This window comes from Plectropomus leopardus, chromosome 14, assembly GCF_008729295.1.
Source record: "Plectropomus leopardus isolate mb chromosome 14, YSFRI_Pleo_2.0, whole genome shotgun sequence".
NCBI classification, from domain to species: domain Eukaryota; kingdom Metazoa; phylum Chordata; class Actinopteri; order Perciformes; family Serranidae; genus Plectropomus; species Plectropomus leopardus.
The window spans coordinates 602,997-629,876 of NC_056476.1; the positions used below are offsets into that span (position 1 = coordinate 602,997).

The following is a 26,880-nucleotide window of genomic DNA, read 5'->3' on the forward strand; positions in this document are numbered from 1 at the left end:
TTATTATAATGTAAGTTTGTGGGTTTAAGATGCAAAACGCAGCATTTTGTTTGGGTGTGACTTTAGTGCTCATCAGCTGGACGTTGTGTGAACTTTTAGATATCAGTGCTATTGTAACAGACTACCAGACGACTACTACAGAGAAACATGTTTTCTACAAAACCTTATAATTTGACAAGAGAAGCCAAATTTCCCAAATGTTAATGTTTGATGGTGAACCTGCACAGGTGTTTTCACTTATTGTGCCTGATTAAAACTCTTCTGAGGTCGGTGTGTAACTACTTCAGTGATTCATTAACATTTCTGCTCACACTCTGTTGCACCTGTTGGGAAACAGAAACACTTTATCTTTTTTAAATGTAGTTCGCAGACTTTTTTATCAAGCAAACAGTAGGAAACAGTAACTTTGTTGGGGACTATTTTCAACAGCGGATTAATCCGCTATGTAAAATAAAGATTAATGAGTTGTGGAGAAGGAATAGGATTAAATAAGCGTTAAAACTTCTTCCTACTCCTTTTCTGGCATGTCAATACTTGTAAATGGAATTTATTTTTGTAACATGCTTTTCACTTCATTCTGCTTATTTGTGTGAACTAATTTTACTTTTTTGTTATCTTGTTTTCACGTGTCTTTTAATCATTAATTTATTGTTTCTAATGTGTTTTTCTTAATAAAAATGGAAGAAGATCTATCAGATTGTAAATGCACACAAGTTCTCGTTAGGAGAATCATTCAGTGTTGGTGTGTGTCTGAAAACGTTGAAACAAAACATCCAGAGTAACTTTAACTGTCCGGAGCTGCAGAGAGACGAGGGGAGGGAGATAAACAGAACACGCAGACAAAGAGTAATGAATGGGTTGTTAGCGGGTATTTTGTAAATGTTTGGGAGGTATGAGAGGCTCTTAGCGGGTGCAGATGGACCAAGTGTTTGTTTGGTTGGCCAGCAGGCTTGGCAAGGCATGATGGGTAGTTTGGGATGTCGTTTTTGCTTCCTTTCTCTCTCTCTTGCTCGCTCGCTCTGCATGTATTTCTGAAATCCCTCTCGCCTTTTCCTTTTTCTTACACACACACACACACACACACACACACAGTGGCCCTGCGCTGTGGTCCTCCAGTAGAATACGGCTCTGATTAGACATTCTGCTGCAGGAAATTACCTCCATTTATTCAAATTATTGTTTATGCCTTTTGTTTGGAGGGCCAACATACATTTGGAAGTCTGAACAAGCTCCCAAACTGTTATTATATGCTTCAGAAAATGACTTGTGTGTCTGTGTGTGTGTGTGTGTGTGTGTGAGAGAGAGAGAGAGAGTGTGAGGGTTTCCTAGGTAGTCCTTGTCTGAATATAAATGCTGTGTTTATGTGTGTGTTCTCTGTGGTGGAATTAAATGCGTTAAGGAGCGCTCGCTGCTGGCTTGTTAACCCGCAGCCACAAAACAAACACTGCGGGTGGAGAAACTGTAAACCAGCGGTGGTGCAGCAGCAGGAAGCAGCATAATAATTACAGTTACATTTTTAGCTCCGTAACTTTGTGCAACAGAAGACTAAACTTTAATGATGAGATATCGCTCTTCAAAAAATACCATTTATAGACATTTAGAAGTTAAAAGTGCCCACAAATCTTTAAGTATTTTAGCCTTAATGTTTCTAAATTAACATATTCTCATCATTCTGCATTGTATCTTTTCCAAATAAACTTTCCTTTTTACAAGAAATGCGCAGTTTCTGCTTGTTTACGGCATGCAGTCGCTTTTTAAAATAATTTGACAACTAGAATTGGGTTGATTTCCGGTTCTGTTGGTCTGGTCCAGTGTAAGAGCTGAAACCTGTTTGATTTATGCAAACTGGCTGCACCGGTATTTGTCATTATGTCACGTAGGCATGGTCAATATATTCAATATACACAAGGTATCACGGCGTGTTCCTTGTGCGATATATAAAATGAATGTATCGCCAACGAGTATAACTTGTCACATTGTTTTAATAAGACACTGGTGTTTCAGTTCTCTCACTCTCTCCCACAGCTCTCTGCCTTTCACAGACACACACACACAAAGCAGGGCTTTTGCAGAGCTCCAGACTGTGACTATTAAGCCACATTTTGCAACCATGGAGCACTATTGCAACTTGCGAATACTATTAATGTATGAACTGGAATACATAAACAAACTGTGAGTTTGGTTCCAGATTATAGAGAATAAATCATCACAGACATTTAAAAATATCATATATATTGTGATATATGTTGATATATATTGTGTATGTAACTTTAAAATATTGTGATATGATTTTAAAGCTGTATCACCCTACCCTAATGCCATGTTCTGGCAATTTCAAAAGCAGCCTGGCACGGCACTAAATCCAAGTCAAATTGCATTAGTAATAAACAATATGACAGCCTGAGCAGTAAAATATCATGTTTGGAAATTTAGAAATGGAGCCACTAGTGTCATACAGGTTGCATGAGTGGCACACACCATGTTTACTTTTTGGTTTGAAGACTATAGATGCAGAGTTAAGCTCTCAGTCTTAAAAAGACTAAACCTGCAAACCTGCATATGACAACATTTCTGATTTGAAGCCGATGAAGGAGCTGTCCTTACTGTCTGCAGGTGTGCAAATTGAACTTTCGATGGACGCCGTGTTACCATTTTCACTCCAGCCCCACCCTATTAGATATTATTCATTATTTTAAGTCAGACACACTACAGCTTTTTTTTTTTTAAGTTATGATAAGTTATAATCACAATTTGGATGTTTGGACGATAATTTAGAGTTAGAAACTGGTAATTATAGTGATGTACATGAATGCAAAAATGCATGGTTACACATTTTTATAGTTACACATTTTTACTTGCACGTGTCTTTGATTTTTATTTATTTATTTATTTTTTATTTGACGATTATTGTCTTTATGGCAAAATATAATGAAAACAATAAATCATAGTTAAAGTACAGTGGAGCGGTGATATCCCATCATTCTCTGGGTTTATTGACGATTGTAAACAACTTTAATCAACATGAGAGCTGATTAAAAAAAAAACCATCACAGTTCATTAACCGGTTCTCCTGTCAAATTGCAGCCAATAAAACCTGTCTGGATAAGTGTTTCGGGAATTATCAGGATGTTGGTTTTTTTTTTTACAGGTCGTCTGTGACCAATCAGCTCGCTTGGCTGGAGCTCCCTGTTACACCGTACAAAGTCAATTTCCTGTTTGTTTCCTCCACACTTCGAGCTGTCGCCGAGACTGACAGAGAGCTGTTAACAAAAGTGTTTTAGCTGAGTGTCAGCACCCTGACAGGAGGAGGAGGAGGAGGACAGGTAGAGGAGGAGGAAGAGGGAAATAACAGGAGGAAGAGGAGGAGGAGCAGGGTGAGGGGTTAAAGGCCATGGGGCCCAAAAATACTTTTTCTTATAGGCTTACATTCAGAAAAGAGACATCCGTAAGTCAGGATACATTTTTTGGAGCACCACATCCCTGGCGAAATGACAAATTTCATAAAACAAAGTACCGACGAAGGAAGTGGGGAACTCCTTTAAGTGTTTAACCCTTTAAAAACTTGAGCAAACTGGTTCGATTTCAAAACACTGACATAGATTTTGCATTTTATTCTTCACACTTTTGCCATTATGGGCTTGAAGTCGACCTTATATTCAATTCTAGGTGGCATTAAAAAGGTCTTATAGTGTCTTAAATTTAGCATTGAACCCGAGTGTTTCAAATGCATCGTCTTTCTTGTTTGTTTTTTTGTTTTGTTTTTGCGGAAAAAGTCACAAGTTTATAATCCGTAGAATGCGTAGCAGATCTGTTTTTAGAAAAATGTTATTGGTATGTGATATAAACAAAAATTTAAATTGAATAGAATAGAAACACTTTACTTATCCTATTAGGGAAACTGCATCATATAAGAGAGCAGCAACTGAATAAGATATTTGTTAAAAAGGCAAAATAATGTAAATACATATACAAAGGAAAATTAAATAACAATAATAATAATAATTATAATAATAATAATAACAATAATAATAAAGATATGTACAGTATGTACAGAGAACAAACAAAAAAACAAAACAAAAAATAAGCCAAAAAGAGCGATAAAAAAAGCAAAAAAGTGCAATAAGTGTGCAACTAAAACTAAGTTGAAATAAAATAGAATTATCATTTAGGCAGAGAGAAAAAAAAAGAGCAATTCATGTGTAAGGAAGTTGCATTTGCACATAGAAAAAAAATGCAAACACATTCATTCAAACAATCAGCATTATGCAAATGTAAACACACACACACATATGCAAATGTAAACACACACACACACACACACACACACACACACACACACACACACACACACACAGGTGGGTGGCAGGAAATTGAGGTGCAGCAGCTGTCGGCCGTCAGCGTAAACACCTGAGTCCTGAGCGGAACGGCAGACAGACAGACAGATGACAACCATGAGATGGAAAATTATTATTTATTCACGTCTGGATTTTTTAAAGTGTTTGTCAGGCTGAAAGTCAATCGAGAAGAGAGTTTTTAACTGTCTAATAAACTAATAAACCAGAGAGTCGACACCTGTGAGTGGTTTTCTTATCTTGAGACTTTTTTGACCAGAAATCTCTTTTTTCTACAAATTATCATTTGTGCATATCTTCTTCATACTGTGAACAACTGATCATTTTCTTTAGACCATATTTTGCAGATGTATTTTACATATTTTTAATGCATTTGTGCTGGTGAGAAACCTGACCAGATGCACTCTTGTGGATCTGATATCTCAAGAACGCCTTGAGGGAATTTCTTTAAATTTGGCACAAACGTCCATTTGCACGCAAGGATGAACTGATTCGATTCTGGTGGTCAAAGGTCACTGCAACCTCAGAAAAGATGTGAAGAATTGATACAGTAATTGTGACCAAAATTCATATAAATATCTAATAGAACATTTGCAGTAATTCTAGTTTATCATAAATTTATATTTTATATTCATGATTTGTGACTTCCGCAGTATTTGTACCATTAGTCAAGGGACCAATAAAGTAATACTGTCTTCATTCTTCCTCTTTTTACATTCAGTGCATCAAAATGTGCTCGTCAATAGAGCCATATATCTGATTTTTAAGTGTTGGTTTTGGTCTTTTCATGAGAATTATTGACAGTGAAGTAGATAGAAATCTGAAGCAGACAGAAGAATAAAAAGAAAACATGAGTTTTATGTTTGTTGATGTGTGTGTGTGTGTGTGTGTGTGTGTGTGTGTGTAAAAGAAAGCGTCTCCCAGGAGGTGACGGCAGTGTAGGACATCTTCACACACATTCACTCGTCCAATGAGGTGAAGTCTGACCCGCTGAGCGTTTGACACCTTTACAGAATGAAACACTCGACTCCCGACAGCTCGGCACAAAACGCACAAACACGACTTCACTCCGAGTCTGAAGCTGTTTTTACTTGAGTTTTTACTTTCCTGTTTTTATGGACATTTGGCCGAGGCACCAAATGTTTTAGACTACGCAGTCAAATGTTATTTTCAGGATCTGTTAGTCTGCTGCAGTGTACTCAACTTGCTTTGCCACTTGCCAGGGGCCAGTTGCAGCAGTCCCGTACATGTTTCGACGATTTAAGGACATTCTAGGATAACAGAAATTTCTAGGATTTTAACATGTTTCTATGACATTTCTAGGATTTTAGGACATTTCTCTGATTGAAGAATTTTTCTAGCATTTTTGGACTGATCTAGGACTTTAGGCATTTTGAGGATTTTTGCACATTTTAAATTTACATTCACATTTCCAAAGTATCTTTGCCCTCCCTTCAGCTCACACTAGTCATATCTATTTGTTATATGTTAGAAACCCGACCTCAAAGCCCCTCCCAGCAGTGATGTCACCACCCAGCCTCCGTTACCTGACAGCACGGCCTCCACCAGGTCGCCCTCCTGGATCTGAGAGGCCGAGCGCAGCAGCTGCAGCACGTTCTCCGATGTCGGGTCATGACGGAACAGCAGGATCTTCTCATACATCCCGTAGAAAACACACTCTGGTATCTGATGGAGACACAGAACAGAGCGGTGAGCCGACGGGACAGAGCAGTGAGCCGACGGGACAGACTGGTGAGTGACTTTTGTATTCCCAAAAACCAGGTAATTTATGCCAAAACGAACCAAGTAGCTGGTGTGCCTTCAATGTATCTGCTACAGCAAGGGGGTGGCTAGGGTGTGACTTTATTCAATATACATATAAAATCCATTTCAAGTCAAAATTAAAATTACAAGTCCCTTCTTAGTGCTTAATTAAAAAAAAAAAAAAAAAAAAAGTTGCTGCACCCCCAGTCAGTGATGAGGAGCACGCCCAGAACGCCAAGTCCCGTTAAAGTTCAACTTAGATGTTTATATGACAGAGGAAATCAACTTCTTGTCGAATTATCTGGGTGTGTTAATCCAACTTCGAGAAATTGGATTTACAAAAAGAAACTCTCAAAGCACCTGGAAAGGGTGAAATGCACCTCTAACTGCGCTGCCACGCAAACAGCATCTCTGTGGTCTTGTGCTATTTGTACATATTTAAATTACATAATTTGAATACATTTGGTGCAATATTGGCTCGTTTGTATGGAAATGAGCCTTGTCGCAAAAACAGTTCAATGCACAAAGATCAGAGCGAACAGTCACGCAGTTACAGCGACATTATTCATTTCTATCAATAATGATGAGGCAAAACTATCAAGTTTTGCCTCATCTCCGAGTTTTGCATCTTAAGCTGCTTACATAAAAAGAAATGTGAATCTGTTCTTTAATTATGGTCATGACAATAAAGCAAATCTAAATTAAAGAGAGAGACAGAGAAGAAAAAGGAAACAATGAGCTTTGATCTTCATCAGCAGACGAATAAATCATTCAAATTATCATCAGGAGCTGATGGACAGAATAATCTAACAGAATAAATTAATATAAAAACACTAACATGGTGAATTGAACAGAGAACTCTGTCAGAGACGAGCCAAACCAACACTCTCCTGTTATCAACTTCAGCTAATTAACTGACAACTTCAGACTGCGACCATCCAATCAAATTAATCAAATAATAGCCTGACGCTTTTATTACATTATCTGGCAATTAGCTGCAGTCACAGGATTTATTACATTTTGTTTAAAAACAGTCATCTCATGATGACAAACGTCACTTCTGTTGCAAGGGGACGAATTATTCTGACAAAACTGTGACACGTCTGGACACGTTAATCTCACAGGTGTACACAATTTATATTTTAAATTATTCTGCAAAAGTTTCCATAAAGTTTTGAAAATAAAGTTTTTTTTCTGCCATAAAAATAAATTGAAATTATGACATTAAGCCGACAGCCGCTGTTCTCCACGAGAACGAAAAAATGGAGATGAGACTATTATATGAGTGAAAAGTTGCTTTTAAACACGTCTGAGGTCATTATCAAAAGTTTAATTGGTCCTCACAAAGACAAAGACACACACACACACACACACACACACACACACACACACACACAGTGGAGTGAAACCACAGCAAGTTAAAGGTGCAGTTCACTGTTACGCTGTAGATCAATGAGGCGTCGCTGAAATGAGCAACACATCGACCAACTGCAGGGCATCGCTGAGACTGCTATCGACCACACACACACACACACACACACACACACACACACACACACAGAAACACCATTTACACAACATCAGTGATACACACAATCACTCACATAAAACGCAGATGAAGAATATCTTTGATAAAACACCTTGTTATAAATACTACAATAACTGCGATCAATGATGACTGAAGTTTGTGTGCACGGTGCAGCAGTCATTTTTTAAATGTGTGATGTTGCACCTGACCTCAAGTCATTTGCTGCCAGGCCACGAGGAAACGGTGTAATTCAACGAAAACAATTATTATAAAACGCTTGGCTTGAACATTACAACATTATACTGGTATCAAATTTATCATTATTTCCTACTGTCATCGCGTTTTGTTTTTTTACCAGCATCAGTCCTAATCATAAATGGCAAATATTCATTATTTTTCAGAATTTTCACCCTTTAAATGCCTTTTTTTGTGACAATGCTGCTATGTTTTAAAATAAACACAGTAAAAAAAAACAAAATAATAGATAAACAAAAAACACCCACAAAAATGAATTTGTTTCACTATACTACATGCTAAGTAGATTTTCTTCTCGATTATCTTGATTTTCTTGATGTCGAATAGCAGCAACATTGATTTTTATAAATTTTATTCATAAAATGTTTTTAGAGCTGATGGCTACAGAAGAGAAGAAAATAAGAAAAAGAGGAGAAAATGAAGAAAGAAAAGGATCAGGAGGAGGTGAAGACATTTGGGAGACGACGTGGAGGAAGAGGAGGGTGAAGAAGATGAAGAAGAGGAAGAGGAGCAGACTCTTTATTTTCTCACTCATTAGGCCTTCACCTCTCTGTGTCTCTCAACATCCTCAACAATACACTTTATAGAGACATCACTGCGTATGTGTGTGTGTGTGTGTGTGTGTGTGTGTGTGTCGCCATGGCAGCAGTGCTAGTCTTGTTGTCATGGCAGCAAGAACTCAAGGTTGATTCCTCTCCTCCGTCTCTATTATTCAGTTCTGTTCGATACTTTCTGTACTCAATGTACTTTAGCATATATTAAACTCTTGGTGAGGCATTGTGGGCATTGGAGTCCTGGAGCAGAGGCTCAGCCAGCTGTTGTTTATTTTTAGATATTATTATATATTTATTTTTAGCAAACATCAATAAAACAAAACCATGTTTCTCATCCGCAAGGGTCAATGCGATCTCTAAAAAAAAAAAAAAAAAAAAATAGTTTTTAGACAATTGAAAATATTACAAAATATCTTGATTTGAAAAAAGTTAAATTAGGAACACATCTTTTCTATGAGTATCTTCAAATGCTTCATATCCTTAAAATCTACACAACCTAAGCTAAAAGGTAATGCAAGTCAATGAGCCATAACACTTGATAAAGTATTAAAAATGTGTCATTAAAATATTACACAAATCAGACAGTAACTTGGTCAGAAATGTTCCACAAACTGCAAGACATTTGTAGATTTAAAAAAATATTTCTTCAAAAATGACAAAAAGCAAAAAAAAAATTACAACTATATTTATAATTACCATAGTAACATTTTAAATAGTGTTACAGAAAATTATTATATCTTTTAAGAATTTTTTTAGGCAATTTCTTTTTTTTAATTAGATTTTTTTGTTTACTTTTTTATTTTTTAACTAATTTTCAGGTAATTTTCTTGTACTTTCTTGCTAGTATTTGTTGATTTGTGGGTAACTCTTTGCCTTCTCCCCATGTTTTTGAAATAAATTAAGCCAATTTGCTCATGTTTTAAAGGGTTGAGAGTGTGCTTGATAATCTAAATGTGGAGGCTGTGAGATGAGTGTGAGTTGTTTGCTGCAGCTGTAAACACGTGATCAATACCGACACACACTGCTGACCCACTAACAGCTCACACACAGCCCGGCTCTCTGACCAGCCCAGTATGATACTGGCCAGCAGTGCTGGAAGAAGACAGAGACAGATCTTTTATTACAGTGAAGAAGCACGCTCTTATGAATAATGAATTCAAAATGTTTCTAAACACTATGAAACCAGAGAAAAGTTACTCGATTGTGCCCTTAAAGATGGGAAGAATGCAATAAGCCACTTAAGAAAAAATGACCCAAAAATTAGCACATTAAAAAGAGTCCAAGAAAACTACCAGAAAATGGAAAACAAAAAGAGACACGTTTTTTTTAAAAATACAGAGACAAACAGAGAAATGGCTCGATAAAGGTGCTTAAATAATAATAATAACAACTAAAGTGGTTTTTTGCATTCTTCCCACTACTATATAATTTCATATATATAATTTGGATTATTATAATCATAAATATAGTTTTTTATTTTTTTTATAAAAATCCAAATCTACTAATTTATTGCATTTTGTATATAACTTCATGCCAAGCTGCTCATCCCCTTTTCCATGTTTTCAAAAGAAGGCAAGCCAATTTGCCCAAAAAACACAAAATAAATGAATTACTTTCAGTATACTGCATGTATAGTTGATTTTTTTTTGTTGTTGATTTTTTTTTTGGATTATGCAGCAACATTGATTTTTTATACTTTAGATCTGTGCAGTGTCAAAAACTAACACTCATACCACTCTGCACTCAAAATGTGCTTTTCAAAATCAAGCTACTTTCACTGAGTTTAATTTTACAGTAAAAAATAACTCATTTTTGTGTTTTTATTCTTTTTTTCATCTAAAAACATAGTATAATCATAGCAAAAAACTGACATTTAAAGTGTTTTCATTCAGAAAATAATGAATATTTGATATGTATAATTAGGACTGATGTTGGTTTAAAAAAATAAATTTAACTAAACTAATATACCCAGGCAGTCAGAAAAATGTAGTGCCCTAAAAAATACAATAAATACAATATTTATTTTTTTAATATGTAGTAGAACTATGAAGTAGCAACAAATCAAATTATCCAAGTTAAGTATAAGTACTTTATCAATTAATTATCTGCATCTTTGGGTTTTAGAGAAGCTTTATGGCCCTAAACAGACTTAAAGTCCAGAAGAGGCATAAGGAAATTAAATTAATTGTCTCGTTGAGCTCCTCTCTGCGCTGTGTGGACAGATCCAGAATGAGAGAGAATAAAGACCAGCGTCAGGCCTTTTCTCCCAGCAGGTGAGAGCACAGGTGTAATCAATAACATTAACGACACAGCATTTAGATGAGCCAGTTCCAGGTCCCTGCTGCTGTTGTGAATGCTGCCTCACCGGGACACTGGTTGGAACAGAGCCATCGTTAATGTTATTAGCTCCACCTGTGCTGCTCCTGCCCGCTGCCACAAAACAAAAAAACACCGGGTCTGCTGGAGCCGCTACAGCTGTACGTTGAGGGTGTGAAACACAGATTAAATTTTCAGCATCACTGAATGACTGAAGAGAAACACTCACAAACCACAGCTGAAACCGCTTTTATAAACCAAACTGGCCACTAAATGTCAGTTTGATGTGTTCTTCAGGCTTTAACTGTTGGTTATCGAACACACAGTAGGGCAATGAGCAACTTAACAAAAAAAGAGCCGAAAAATGACAAGAAATTATTAAAAGTTACAAAAAGATTACCATAATTAAAACAAATAAATAAATTAATTAAATAACAAACAAAAAAACAATTTAAAAAAGTGAAGTTTTGTACACTAAGTTGGTGGGTGGGAAACTTTATTTCTTTAATAATATTACAACTACATTTTTCTTTTCTCCTCCTCTCTGTATATGTATGTAAATATGCATTCACGCCTATTTTACCTATTTTCTTTTTTTTTATTTTATTTTGTGTATATTTGTTGAGTGTGAAGTACATGGAGCTTACATTATGAAATGTGCTATATAAATAAAGCTGACTTGACCTGACTTATATATGTGTGTGTGTGTGTGTGTGTGTATATATATTATATATATATATATATATATATATATATATATATATATATATATATATAAAAAGATATACATAAAATCAAAACAGGAATTACTGTACAATGCTGATGATGGTGATGGTTGTCGCTCAGAACATCCAATGAGGAAGCGAGGGGGGCGTCATCACCATGACGACAGGACATGCTGTGTGATGCCAGCCATAAAGATGTATGTGTGTGTTATTGTTTAGTGATATCCGCAGTGACAGCAGCAGCTACGTGTGTGTGTGAGAGAGAGACAGATATTATGCGTCCTCTGTGTTCACACACCAACAAAGTATAAACAAAGGTGGAGTGAGAAACAGCAGGAAACACTATAAATATAGACTTTAAATCTTTGATTATTCCCACTTTATGCTACGTCAGACTTTAACTGCACTGCAATTATCTGCAGCTGCAGTTACTCAGATTGAGCTGGTGCTGGTGCTGGTGCTGTTACTGGTTTTAGCTGGTTTTAGCTGGTCTTTGACGTTTTGACATCATCAAGCTGTGCACATTTATCTGTAAGTGTAACACATGACAGAAGACTTAATGACACTGTTATGTCTCCATACTCAGAGACATGGATTTGGTTTTAATTTTACAGGAACTTTAATGGATAAAACAGCGACAGTGACCATAATAAAGACGAGCTAAACCATCAAAAATAGTGTGAAAACACGCATTAAAGTGGTCCAAAAAAGCTGGTCAGCCATCTTAACCTTCTTTTTTCAGCAGGGAGACCATGGTCTTTTTCTTAAAACTTAAAAACAAACTTCTCCCAACATCCTCAAAATGTGGTTTAACAACAAGATATTTTAAGCAAAGTATAAAACTCAAAAATAATCACTGTCAAGTGTCACAGACAAAATAACTGTCTTTTGCAAGTCATGTTCCCCCACAAATACAGCGTGCTAACGCTATTAGCATAAGCCTATGGCGTTTTACATTGCATAAATTAGCTTAGCAGCTAGCGGACTTTTATTCCACCCCTAACTTAACCAGTTTACGTTTATTATTAATGTTTCTTGTACTCACCGCTGTTTAAGTCCCTGCGTCTCCCGACACATTCACAGCACGGATGAATTTCATGTCGCTCGCTCGTTTTTTCAGGCTAACATTGTCGAAACTGAGCCGCTAACGTAACGTTAGCATGAAGTTAGCAATGTCCGGTACGTACATCCTGTTTCCTGGTTACAGCTTTTGTTTACGTATGTCACGTGCTCTGTCTGTTAACCCCGAGCTTCTCCAAAAACAAACTGACGATTTTTTCCCTAAACTGATCATTTATTCTCCAGTAAATAACGTTATCCTCATACTCTGTCTCAGGGCTGCTCGCCATCATCTGCGTGACGCTGCGTGACGGTGACAAAGAATTTCAAAATAAAGGCGCGTCTAAAAGAGGATGATACAAATCGATATTTTGCATCAATGTTTCGGAATCGTTGCTCATTTAATCGATAGATGGATTCAAATCGATGGATCTATGGCACAAAAAATGTGTTTTCTTCAGAGATATCACAGAATAAATACAGCGTACCTAAAGTTATAAACTGCTAAATAAGGGTTTCCTTATTATTGTTTACTATAAGCAACAAGTTAGTTTTCTGGGGTCCAAAACAACATAAATTGCATTAAAAAACAGTAATAATGATAATAACATTAATCAATAAAAAAAAAAAAAAATAAGTAAGCAAATTAATAATGATAGTAATATTAACAATTATGCAAGGATACAACTACTTTTAAAAGATAATAATAATTAATTCACCGTCAATCAACCAATTAAAATAATGCTAAAAAAAATGAATAGGTAAATAAAATAAAGCAAAAAACAATTATAACCACCTGCAGTCATGAGCCAAAAAACACAACAAAAACCTCAAATAAAATCATAGTCAGATATGTTAGCATAATCATATATTTTTCATTACATAAATACAACTAACAAACAGATGCTTCTCTGTGTATGCAAATATAAAGAAAAATAATTTACATTTCTAAAGGATCGGCTGCTTAGTCTGATGCTGTATGGCCCTCCAAAATTCATGTTTGGCAGTTATAATAATATCACAACTGTTTTCATTGTGTCAAATTTGAGACATGTAAAGAGAAACATAAAAACAGTTTTAAGGTTAGTAAAGAATAAACTAAATTAAACAAGACCCACAAACTGAACAATACGTTTCGATTTTCAAAAATCTCATGTTTAGACTCAAACCAATGATGTGTCAGACCGTCTCAATACAATCTGACTTTCTGACTGTGTAAGTTTACTGGTTTCTACTGAAGACATTTAAAAACACAAATATATAGTTTATTTTTTATTTTTCTGTGTTTCATTTATTTGCTTTCAATAGATTTTGGACAACAATAAAGCTCTGTGGCTCAGATAAAGAGGATATATCAGGCTTTGATACGCACACACAGTAGTTGTTAGTGGTGTTGTTTTGAGTCTGAACATGTTGACAAAAAAAAATTGAATATCAACAGATTTTAAGGAAGGGAAAAAAAAGAAAAGGAACCATAAAAGAGCGAGAGAAAAGACATAAACTGAGATGAATAAAGAGACATGAATGGATAAAAAAAAGTGGAGATGAAAGAGAAAGAACAATGACACACACACACACACACACACACAAACACACATCTGTTCTGCTTCATTCAGTGTGTATGTGTGTGTGTCTGTGTGTCATAATGGCCCTTAGAAGGACACTTCACAGCCGCAATCATCATCAGTTGCCAGGCAACAAGGAGAAACCGCCACCGACAGAAACACAGCACACACAGCACACACAGCCTTATTATTACTGTTACAGAGCGGCAGAGTGTGTGTGTATGTGTGTGTGTGTGTGTGTGTGTTCAGTGACGTGTTTGGGTCATTACTGTGAACAAAAGTTCATCTTTACCGCCACAGACCTGAAGACAAACTGCTCTATATGGTCTCTCACAGAGGTTTATTTCACCTGTCGTTCACCTAATTTTAATTTAATATTTTTAATAAAATGTATAGATTCATTTAAATAAATTAGACCACAAGACATTTAGTCTCATTTTAGTCTGAGGCAGTGTGGCTAACCTGATAATTTTCTCGTTAAATTAAGTAATTAACTTTTCAGACCCTCTTAAAGACTTTTTTGACTGTCAGGTAAAAAGCGAGACAGCGGGTGACAAGTGCAAATAATCTCCTTTCCTAATCACTTTTCTTTGAATTCTTGTGACAGAAAACGTCACAAGGTCAAGGAAAACGTGAAGGTAAATTCATAAGGACTTAGGAAAAGACGATTAAAGAATGTGACTGCGCTTCTCCTCAGTGATGTGATGATGCGATAGAAGATGTTATTGATATTGATCTGCAGTGATCAAACTACAATAATCAGATAATCAGATGACGTCTAAAAACACATCCTTTCTGTGTTGGTTTTTATGCACTAATTTTTCTTTTCGTAATTGTTGTATTTATCTGTTTTCTTTTAAAAACGTGATGATTTGCCGCTTCTTAACTGCCTTTTTAATGTGAATCTTAAAAGGTGTGCTATAAATTAAGATTATTATTATTGTTGTTGTTGTTGTTGTTGTTGTTGTTGTTATTATCTTAATTACTTTACTCTAAACTAGGACAACCTGGTTAAAAAATGTAATGTCATTACTTCATTACTCCTGGTATCCTCCCATCCCATGGGAATCCCACAGAAAGCACGTGACCTGCAGGATTCCTCCAAAATATCAGCTATGCACTCACGTAAACAAACCACGTAGGTTATAAACTGCGAGGTTATAAACTGAGTGCTCATGTCAACAAACCACAGTTATCAGCGGTACACTCATGTCAACAAACCATGTAGGTTATCAGCAGTGTGCTCATGTCAACAAACCACATAGATTATTAGCTGCGCACTCATGTAAACAAACTATGTAGGTTATCAGCTGTGCGCTTTTGCTCACACCTGAAAGTCTGAACCAGAGTTTGCATGTCAACACAAAGGTAAAGCTATATTAACAACTCTCTGCAAGAAAGACAAATTGTGCACACATTGCACACGACACTCATCGCAGTCACCCAGAGCATGAGTCCAGGTCGCCAGCCGAGCAGCGCCACGTACATAAAGTTATGCAAAGTTCACCGTTGTCTTTATGTGACAGAACAGCCAATGAGGAAGCAGCTGAACAACCGACACACTGCTGTGATTGGCCCTCAAATCTAAAAAAACACTTTTTTCAGTAAAAGGAACAGTTTGAGTTTCTAAAAAGCTTTAAGAACATTTACAGAAAGCCATCTCAAACACACCTGCTCTCTTTCCCCTCACACACACACGCACACACACACACACACACACACACACACACACACACACCTCCTGTTAATCAGTTCATTTTGTGCCATTTGAAGTGTTAAGTGTGGCATGTTGCGAGCGATGTCACACAGGTGTGCTGTGTGACCTGCTGTACTTTAGATTCCTCTGTAGAGTACAAAACAACCTGCTAACAAACACTTTAATCAACTACCAGTGTGTGTGTGTGTGTGTGTGTGTCGCACAGTGTCAAGCCGTTATCATACTGGCTCTCAGTTTCCAGGTGTGTGTGTGTGTGTGTGTGTGTGTGTGTGTGTGTGTGTGTGTGTGTTGCGTTCAGGTGTAAAGTCACACTGTGGGGAAATGAGGTGATTTTCACCTGAAATGAGACGATTAATGAATCTGAGCAGAGATAATGGACATGTCACACCATGAATATAAGTGAGTGTGTGTGTGTGTGTGTGTGTGTGTGTGTGTGTGTGTGTGTGTGATGAAATGTCCACACTAATGTGTAAAAATATTCCTCTTTTTATCTCTATTTGTGGCTCACATTCACACCAGGCAGCTGTTTTTCCCACCATTGTCTCATTTTCTAATTTGTAAAGTAAATCTGAAAAAGATGGATTCATGTAGGATTTTAACACAAGACCAGCGGGACCATAAATGTTTTCAGTTTCTGGACGCTCTTGTTTCCTGTCTTTCTGTCTCAGAAAATAAACGATCAGGACCTCTGCTGCCCTGAAAACAGAAGGAAAAAAATCAGTCCAATGATGTTTACATGATCATTACATTAATTGCTAATTCTGTTTCATCCCATTTTGACTCTGTCCTGATCGTGACTGGATCCAGCCATGATTCCATTTTCGTCCCGTCTTAAACTGGTTCCAGTAACATACGACCGCCTGATCCAGTCCGAATGAAGTTCCAAACCCATCAAGAAACCATCCCAAATTATAATTCACTAATTCACTCCAGACCCTGTCCCGATTCCTTTCCAATACAGCGTTTGTCTCATCCATATTAAAATTGCATTTGCAACATTAACCAGCTATTTTATTAGAACTGTATAACAAAATCTAACTTTCGTTTTAGTAAAACTAAAGAAAATAACGCTACTGACCACAGTTGAGATTTTTGCTTTGTCTTTATATCCTGTTCACACTGTCATTTAAACACTGACAAAATGTTTTAAAACCGACAGAAACAAAATAAAACCCAGCCAAACTACCTTGGTTACTCCAGTTAGTAATCTAGTTAGTAAGTCCACTGTCCCAACAATCACCAGCTCCAGTTTGGGCCAAATTAATCTTTGATTCATCGAGTTAGAGGGAAAAATAACTTGCTGTTCCCCACAGTCTCTCTGCCTGCTGGCCTCCAGCTGTTTACAGTCCTGTAACTTCTCCCTCCACCACCAGGTGTCACTGTGTCTTTCAGCTCAGCTGCCTGTTCCCCCAGAAAAGACTGGGGACTGAGCTCTGATGGTGCATGCTGTGCAATGCACACAGCACCTGTGTTTATGACAGTATTGAAAAACATACCTTCTAAATACTCTGGTATACCGTAATACCGTGATACCACCTAAGCCTAACTGACATCTTCAGGTAATTAATCATCTAGTTGAATAAGTTGCTGTTAGAAAATAACGGATCCTATACTGGACTTTCTCCTAATTTAGACAGAATATCATCAGAACATTGTTACGACTGTGTTTCCTTTATTTCTGATCCTGTTCCAACCTTCCACCATCAGGCCCAAATCCTCTCACAGTCCCATCCAGATCCCTTCAGGACGCCACCCTGATCCTGAATCTTGTAGCACCACATTTAGTGCATTTCCTCTTTTATTCACATTTTAATGTATCTCACTGTATACATTTTCCAATTGAAGATTTATACACACAACAGGACTTGAGTAAAATTTGATGACGAAACATATAAATACGATTATATTTCTTGGCATATTGACATCGAGGCGTTTGCCGTGGATTTTGGATGGATTCGGCATTAAGAAAGAAATCATATTCAAAACAGCGTCATTATTTGAGAGAAACACAAGCTCACATTCACAAACTCATCGGTCTGCATGTGTGTGTGTGTGTGAGAACGTGGACATCTATCACATTCATAAGGACACTGACACTGTGTGAGTGTGTTTGTGTGTGGTTTAATTGTGAATGCTTGGCAGCAGCTTCAGCTCATGAAGCAAAAGCCAGAAAAACAGAGAAACCCCTGCAGAGCTAACGAACAAAGGCAGAATTCATCCCGTTTCCAACGACGAGTGACTGAGCCTCGGAGTGAGTCACCGCGCTGACTAACGCCGGAGCAGATCGCCGGTTTCCAGGCTCACATACTGTATGTTTTACACATGCAGGGAAATACTGCTAAACACACTGCGAGCCATCAGAGGAATGCTGTGTTTTCATGTGTTTCTAGAGGATTCGCAAATACGTCTGAGGTCTCCCGTTGATTACGATTCTCCCCATCACCGAGGAAAGCTGATACATCACGAAACTAAACATCTAACAGTGTTTTAGAGGAAGTTCTCCACACCTCAGAGCTCGAACTTGAACTGGATTTATAGTAAAGCAGCAGTAAGGTAGCTAAAATTTAGGTTTAATTTATGGTTCGCCCGTTTATATCACCACCACAATGCAGATGTGCTATGATCGACTCAGGCTTTACAACCACAAGAGCATTCATTGGTCCGTGCAGTGCAGTGCATACTGATAGTTGTAGGTTTTCTATCTCTTGAGCGAAAGTGAACGCCACAGACCTTTTTCTCTGTTATGCAGCACCAATTTCAAAAGTATTTGCATCTTCCTACTGCAGAGACATTTTATGAAATGAACATCTTTCCAGCAATGAAATACTTATTTGTCTTCACTATTAACAATATCCACCAAAATAATTCCAATGTCATCCCAGTCCCCACTTCCCTCTGGAAAAGGGGTGGTTGATAAATCAAATACACTTGATGTAGTGCGACTTGTTCCATATGCACATGCAATGTATAAAATGACGATGTGACGATTTAGTCACATTTTGCGACCACAGAGCACCATTATATTGCAAATACTTCAAGTACATGAACCACAGAGCTGTTAATTTGTTTCCAGCTTACAGAGAATAAATCATCGGGTTTAACAGTCTAACCTTAATGAGTGGTTGTGGCGATAGTGTGAGCCGGTGAGGCGTGTGCTTTTCTATCTGTAGAGCTCCAATCGCGACTTTTTAGTCACATTTTGCATCCACAAAGGATCAGAGCAACTTGGAAATCTTTGTAATTTCTGCACTGGAGAGCTGTTAATTTGTTTCCAGTTCGCAGTGGATGAATCCTCATAACGCGCTTACAGTTAAACTTTCTGCTAACCCTAAGCAGCTGAAATAAAAGCCAATCACATTACAAAAGCTCCCACTCACCTTCTGAACAAGTCTTTTACTTGCAAGAGACCGCTACTTCATGCAACACAGAGGAGCACATGGTAATTAGAGGCATCCAATACAGTGGTGAAGTATGAGTCCTAAAACGCGGAAATCCATTAGCATTTCTGCACTTCCGGTTCCTCTGTCTCAAAGTCTCTGGGTTTTTTTAATGGGTTTTCAGTAAAATGCCTAAAATAAGGTCTAAAGGGCTAAAGATATTTAGATGTTTTCTTCTGCAACTTAAAATACGTCCGTGCAAACCCAATTTTTAACCTTTTAGGTTTTAGGCATCTTAATCTTATCACGTCATCACACCGGACACAGAAACTCATCAAACCTTCTCACCGCCTTTACAGCTACAGTCCAACTTGTAGATTTATCTGTTGATAATATTTTTCGATCGTGTTTTAACGTATTTCGACAGTGTTTGTAGTGGTGACATTTCGTGAATAGCCTAACAATAGCTTTTTGCTTCTGGAGATTTTCATTTACACTTCAAAACACATAAAAGTGGTGTTCATCTGTGAAGATTATCACGCTGAACAAAACCTGTAAGTATCATAAACTCATGTTCGTCACAGAGCTAATTTTTGGTGATAATCAATAATCCCATTTAAAAATACCATAAGGTTTTTGACGAGGGAACCAGTGCTACAAAAATACGTCATCCCTTCACGACTCTATGGTTACTCCACTCCACTTCAGCCTTGCTTACTTGTCGAACATTATTCATACTGCAAGAAGCCCGGCCTGCAGACAAAGAGGCAACTTTTCTAGAAAAAAACAGCTTACCATCGAAAAACGATCAAATAAGTATGTACAATACAAAATTGCCTGTTTCCTCATACAATTATGTATTAAAACAGAAAAATACCCAGGAAAATAATACAAAACAAAAAGAAAACCCCACAGACTGCACGTCTCCATTCCAGCCTCCAGTCAAACATCACACTGTGGCCAGCAGCACATTTACAAGAATAACAAGGTGACTCTGTGTTGTTGCCTCATTGTGTTGAAAAATTATGTCTCGAACAAAATGTGTCAATTTTAAGATTCATTATTGGTCGAATCTGCAGCATCCTCACTGATCCTGAGACAGTAACACAGACAGACATTAAGTTCCTGAAATTCCGTTTCTGCAATGATCTGATGATAACAACCAAAGAATTTAAGAACATTTTCAGCATTTTATTTGATCTGTTTTTGTTTTTTTTCCCCAAAACCGTAAATAGCCTCTGAATAAAGCGAGGTGTACTGAAGAAGTGTTGGTCATATGAGGGTCCAACAAGTCACAAAGGGTTAATTTTGTGTCATTGACTGAAACTGTTTCTATAGATGGCATCGCCTGTGGCACTGCACATCATCCATACATGATATTGAATATTCCTACACACACACACACACTTACTGTAACTGTGTGTGGGAAAATGCCAGCTACACGTCACACGTTTCAGTACGTCCTAAACGATGGCTCTTTGAGGTCATTTTTCGAGTCTATTTCTGGTTATTCTGTGTCTTTGAGGTGGTTGTTTTTGTAAATTTGTGGTCGTTTTATATATTTTTGTGGTTTCTTCTCGCCTCTTTATTGTCGTTTTGCATCTATTTGAGGTCATTTTGAATTTATTGGGGGTTATTTTAGTCTACCTCCAGCTGCTTTTTTTCCTTTGACAATGTTTTGAGTGTCTTTCGAGTATTTTGACTCTCTTTGAAATTATTTTGCATCAATCTGCAGTTGTTTTACGTGTCTTTGGGGCTATTTTGTGTTTTTATGGGGTTTTGCATCTTTTTGCTGTTGTTTGGTGTGTCTTTGTGGTCATTTTGATTAACTTTGAGGTCGTTTAGCGTCTGTTTGCAGTTGTGTAGTCTATTTACAGTTGTTTTTCTGTCTCTTTTAGACCGTTTTGTGTTCATTTTGCACATCTTTGATGTCGTTCTGAGTATCTTTGGGGATGTTTTGCATCTTTTCGGACTAGTTTTATGTGTATCTGAGGCCGTTTTGTATCTCTTGAGGTTGTTGTTGAGTTCCTTTGAGAACGTTTTGCATCACTTTGGGGTCTTTGAAATCATTTAGCATTTTTTTGCAGGTGTTTGAGGATCTTTGAGGAGGTTTTGTGTGTCTTTCGGTTCATTTTGTGTCTCCTGGTGGTTGTTTTGTGTCTATTTCCTGTCGTTATGCATCTCTTTGTGGAGGGTTTCTGTCTCTTTACAGTTTAAAGCAAGTTTTTAAAAAGCTATATAATATAATGTTTTCATTGGAAAAGTGACAAAATTACGTTTATTTAAACCAGTCAGGACACAACGAATCCTAAATGGACTAAAAGGAATTGTGATGGGGCCCCGGGGCCCATAATCAGGAACTGCTCCAATACCCCAATCAAGGTTATTAATGTTTTCTGTAACTGTATTTTATTTTACTTTTCTTTTTCTTTTCACCTTTTCTCAATAAATGCACCTCATTTACTCCATGGCTTTTTTTTCTGTTTAATTTTGCAGGTTTGTCACATTTCTTTCACAGATTGGAATCGAGCCAAACAGAAAAAATAATAATTTCAAGTCTGAATTTAACTGTAATTTCTTTGCAAATATATATAGGAATATAAATATTGATTCTGCCTTTCATGCATCAATATTCTACACCAAAAACTTGCAGTATTTCAACTTGATACTGTAACTTTCGGCACATTAGTAAAACTTTTGCAGAAGTTAGAGTGTCCGCTGAGGACTTTACTTTTGGTTACCTTCTGGTCCACGATGGAGCACGCCACCTCCCGGACCTGACTGAGGCTGAGCTCTGCAGCGTCCAGCAGCACCGGCTCCCGGCTCAGCCCGATCTGGATGTGGAAGGAGATCACATCGCCACCTCCTCCTCCTCCCCCCCCTCCTCCACCACCGCCACCTCCTCCTCCCCCGGTGTTGGTGTTGTTTGTCCCCCCTGAGAACGGGAGCGGGCTGGGCGCACGGATCAGCGGAGGCGCACTCATACGAGCCTTTTCCCCGGTGGTCTCCAACGCTGCCAGGAAACAATTAACGGTGAGAAATGACCGTGGGGGGGGGGGGGGAATGAACGTGAGCCGCCGGGTCCAGGTGGAACAGCCAGAGGCGGGAGTCAAAGCTGGAGAGGTGCTCGGACGCGCGCAACTCCTGGGCGCGTCAGAAAAAAAGCGCAAAAACAACAACAAAAAAAAGAGTTTCCGACACCAAACGACGACTGATGAACTACAGCAGAAGTGAGAGGAGAAGCGCGGGAGAGCCGCGAGGACACACACAGAGACAGGATGTGGAGACAGAGGGAAGAAGGAGAGCCATAATGACTACATGACTGGACTAGAACAGCGTGGAAACCGGTGATGCGGGTGACAGAGCCATGGACGTCAACAGTGGCTGGAGAGGAGGAGGAGGAGGAGGGAGGGAGGAGGAGAGAAGAGAGGGAAGCCTCTGGACTGAAGGATGGATGACGGGAAATTTGTGCAGAAGAAGAGTTAATGCACAGTCTTTAATTTGAAAAGAGTTTCTCTTTAACATGTGAATTCTAATATTTATTTCTGCTTCTTGGATAATCTACTGAATAAACTGATGGTTTTCAATAACTTGTTTATTCATTCATCCTTTTGGGGTTTCATTGTCAAATTACATCTAAAAACGTAATAAGAATCTGGATCGGAGCTTTAACCAGGATTTTAGAAGCACTTCCGTCATGGCTGAAACTTTATTTGAATCATTTGGACTCGTCACATTTTAGTTATTGAGTTTGCTGTCACATTTTCTGCAGGTTTTATTTCGGTGAAACAGTTCGTTTGAGAAAACGTGTTTGTTGCATTAAAAGGTAAACTCAAAAACACATCCTCACTCCGAACTCGAAAAATAGAACCGCTCATTCAGTGTTTTCGGCGTACGAGCATGACGCCAAAAGCCACTTTCCATATTCAACCAGAACGTGGGCTGATGACATCAAATGAGAATGCACTTGGATTGAACTGGTGGTGTTGTTATTATACGCCATCGGATGGCAAATGGGCACAAGGCACGCCTCATCATATGTTTACAGTGAGGACACGGTTGGACAGAACTGGCTGAGGTAGACACACGCAATAGAACGGTGTCGGGCAAAAATGTTGCTGATGATGTGATATTTTTTGCCTCTACAGCTTACCATATGCCTCTTTTGCCTAAACCTAACCATCGTGACGGCAGTGTTGCATAAACATAAGGACCGAGCTAACAGCATCCCAGAAGAGTAAACAGCTGACGCAGAAGGAGACCTAAAATGTCATAACTAGACGCAGAAGGTGACCATGTGACGAATTGGGATGAGAACACGTTATCTTATCCCAAGTCATCACATGTTGCCGCTTTGCAGTGGACTTTTGCGTCTGCATATTATGCTCTAGGTATCCCTCCGTGTCTACTGTTTATATTATGGGATTCTGACAGCGGGATGTCAACAAAAGCACATCGTGGGCGTCGTATCACGCAGACGTGACAAGTTCCGTCCAGCCACGTTCTTAACTGACGCCGACCATCCGCGTATCATGCTGCCGCAGCAGATGTTGTAAGGCAGTGTATCATGACTCCACGAATGGTTCTGTCAACTCCGTTCTCAGCTGAAGACATTTGGCGTATCTTACTGGGGTCCGTTTCAAAAAGCAGGTTCAACAAACTCTGAGTGTAACCCTGAACTCTGAGTTGATCTACTCTGAGATGGGAAACTCTGAGTTTCCGTTTCCAGAAGAGCTGATTTGAGTTGGTTTAATCAACTCGGAGTAGTTTCACCTGGAGTTAAGCGCGTGCACCACAACTATAAAAAGCCAGCATCAATGGAGCCCCGATTCGATGAGTCACCATGGCAACGGGGAAGCGGAGGGCTGCGTTCTTCACCCCACTCGAATTGGAAATTTTAATGCGCTCATATGCAAAAGAGAGGGAGACGGCGTGGGAGAACATTGCTGCCCGGGTCAATGCGTAAGTTTAAACGTAGTCCTTCGCAATCACAATACTATTACAGGGGAAAACTGTTTGAATGGTAGTGTATTAATTTATTTCATTTTATTTCATTTAGGTGCAATCCCGCGGGGGAGAAGCGCACGTGGGGATGGGGATGTGTGTGCCATCTATGCAGCCAATCACACTGGGAAATCCTAAAAGAAATTAAAATTACTAATCCCAGTCTGAGGTTGCAGCACAATGTCATTAACGGAATATGATTCAAAATTAATTTAACAGATCTCTACATCATTTACCTGCAGTCCTGTGGAACTCCTCTTTGATGGCTCTGACAGGTTTATGTCCACGGAAAACGACAACGATGCGTAAAAGTCGTTTCAGGGCCAGGCACACTTTTCTGACCGCCCTGCATACAGTTGCCTTGCTTAAATGCTCTGCACCTCCGACATTATACAAGAAACTGCCATTTGCAAAGAACCGCAGCGCAACACACAATATCTGATGGGATGTGAGAGCGTGACTGCGGTTGGTAATGTTGCAAATGTAAGGACGGATTAGGCTGTGTATGTATAATATGGACTGTGATGTGAAACGGTACCGCTCAAAAAGATAACTGTCCGGAAATGCGAGGACATCTATCCGCGGTCTGAAAACAATCTCCCGACGAATATTTAGGCCTAATTCTCTGCGCAGTAATGCTGCTCCTTCATCCACTGGATCATTGATGAAAGGGCATGCCATTTTGACAGACGGCAGAACTATACTCCGACACTCGCCTGCTGACTGAATGAATGAATGAGGCAATCAAATAGCGTATGTGGTTGAAAGAGGGCGGAGACTGAGAGAAACTCGAGGTTCATTGAGAAAAACCTGGTCCCGACCAGGTTAGGTTCATAGAGTCTGTTACTACGGTAACTGACCGAGAGCTTAAATTACCCCTCTCTGTGAAACAGGCTAGAGTTACACTTCTTTCTCTGGTTTGAGTTACCTCCCTTTTTGAAACGGAAAACTCAGAGTTTCCCTTATTTCAGGGTTAACAGACTCAGAGTTTTCACTAAACCTGCTTTGTGAAACGGACCTCTGCTGTGAAAGTTGGCTTTTAGCGTCGGGATCTTACACCAAAATCACTGCAAAAGTGGTGGTATTTGACGACGGTTCCTGATAATCTCCACAAACGAAGGTCACTTTTATGATTCTTGAAACCTAAACACAATCACAAAAAGTAAAAAGCTGATGATAGTCTATAAACGAACTACACCACAGTCACATGACATCACCAACCACTACAAAGCCATTTCGCCACTTTTTTAAGACACTAAAAGCTTCAAAGTTCACAGTGAGGTGTTTACTCATGTCGTATAACAAAACGTGAAAGTCTCTTCAGCTCGTGTTAACCGCAGACTTTATTTCAGACATCTGACAGAAAACACATTCAGAAATACTCACCCACTTCCAGAAGAGTGAACCGAGAGTGATTAAAAGCTCAGTTATTTCTGGGTATTATGACTCATTCCCGTCTGCAGTTATCACGATGATTAAAATTATCGTGATAATCGGAGACCGTTACATCCCTACGCACAACATCACTCAGTGGACACGCAGTCATCTAGCAACTGTGTTGTATCGACATTTTGAAAATATCGCTTACGTTTTGCGCAAATCTGCAATGGAGGCCCGTCTACAGTCACTGCAGCGTCTACGTGTATATCTCTATGATGTTAACAACGTGGACGTCATGGGTGGCGTGGGCGATGATGTTTGCAGGTGTGTGTCAGCTGATACATCAGTCACTGCGGCTGATGTTTCAACTTGTGTGGAAAAAAGTCAAAATTTAAAGAACAGATTCCTCCGTCATATTCAATAACTCTATCTATCTATCTGTTGCAGAGAGTGAAGTGTGTTGGTTGCTAGGAGACACAATCACACACACACACACACACACACATATAGATATATACACACAGACACACTCCTGACAGCCCTCCCACGCTTCAACCTTGCCTCCATTTACTTCCATTTATTACCAAGGATGATGCCAGAAGTGAGGTGTCTCTCTCTCTCTCTTTCTCTCTCTCTGTGTGTGTGTGCGTGTGTGTGTGTGTGTGTGTGTGTGTGTGGCAGGTCAACAGGTTAGCGTTTGGACGACAAACAAACAGAACAAACAGGTGCTAATATTGTCACAATAAGTGCATATTGTTTTTAAGGATTATTACCTTGTTAATAACTCGGTGAGTCTGTCATGTCGTTACTCCTCATTAGAACAAACGGTCGAACACACTTAAATATCTTGTATAAACACTTATATAAACTTAATCAAACCTTAAGAGGCAGAGAACATTTGCGTGAGTCATTTTATGTAACGGCTTTCACAGTATCTAATTACGTAACGTTTGTGTTGAGAGAATTTTTTCTCAAAAACTGTGAATTATTAACATTTTCAGGGATTTACAGGCATAATGTCAATGACAAAGACATAAAGCGGTTAAAATGAGATGCTGATAAACTGTCAGAATAATTGTTGGTATTGTACATTTTTGAAAACCACAGGTACAATCTGATCCCAGAGATGTTCGTGAAATGACGAATCACGACCTTTAACACAGTGTTACGTGATGGCATGTAATTTTTAACACATTAAAATGACCACTCAGAGGCTGTGGTCATTTTAATGTGTCAGAATTACATACAGAAACAATACACATGGAAAATCATTTAGCATCCTTT

General features: G+C 38.5%; 1 protein-coding gene across 1 annotated transcript in view; it reads right to left on the reverse strand.

Annotated features, from left to right (window-relative positions):
- prkd1 (protein kinase D1) overlaps positions 1-22,196 on the reverse strand; it is a 48,388-nt gene extending 26,192 nt beyond the window's left edge. Inside the window, exons 1-2 of the mRNA XM_042500650.1 lie at positions 21,954-22,196; positions 5,900-6,038 (exon numbers count right to left, since the gene is read on the reverse strand). Of these exons, the coding sequence (XP_042356584.1) occupies positions 5,900-6,038; positions 21,954-22,196 (382 nt within the window). The remainder of the gene's footprint in view (positions 1-5,899; positions 6,039-21,953) is intronic.
- Positions 22,197-26,880: the final 4,684 nt, after the last annotated feature.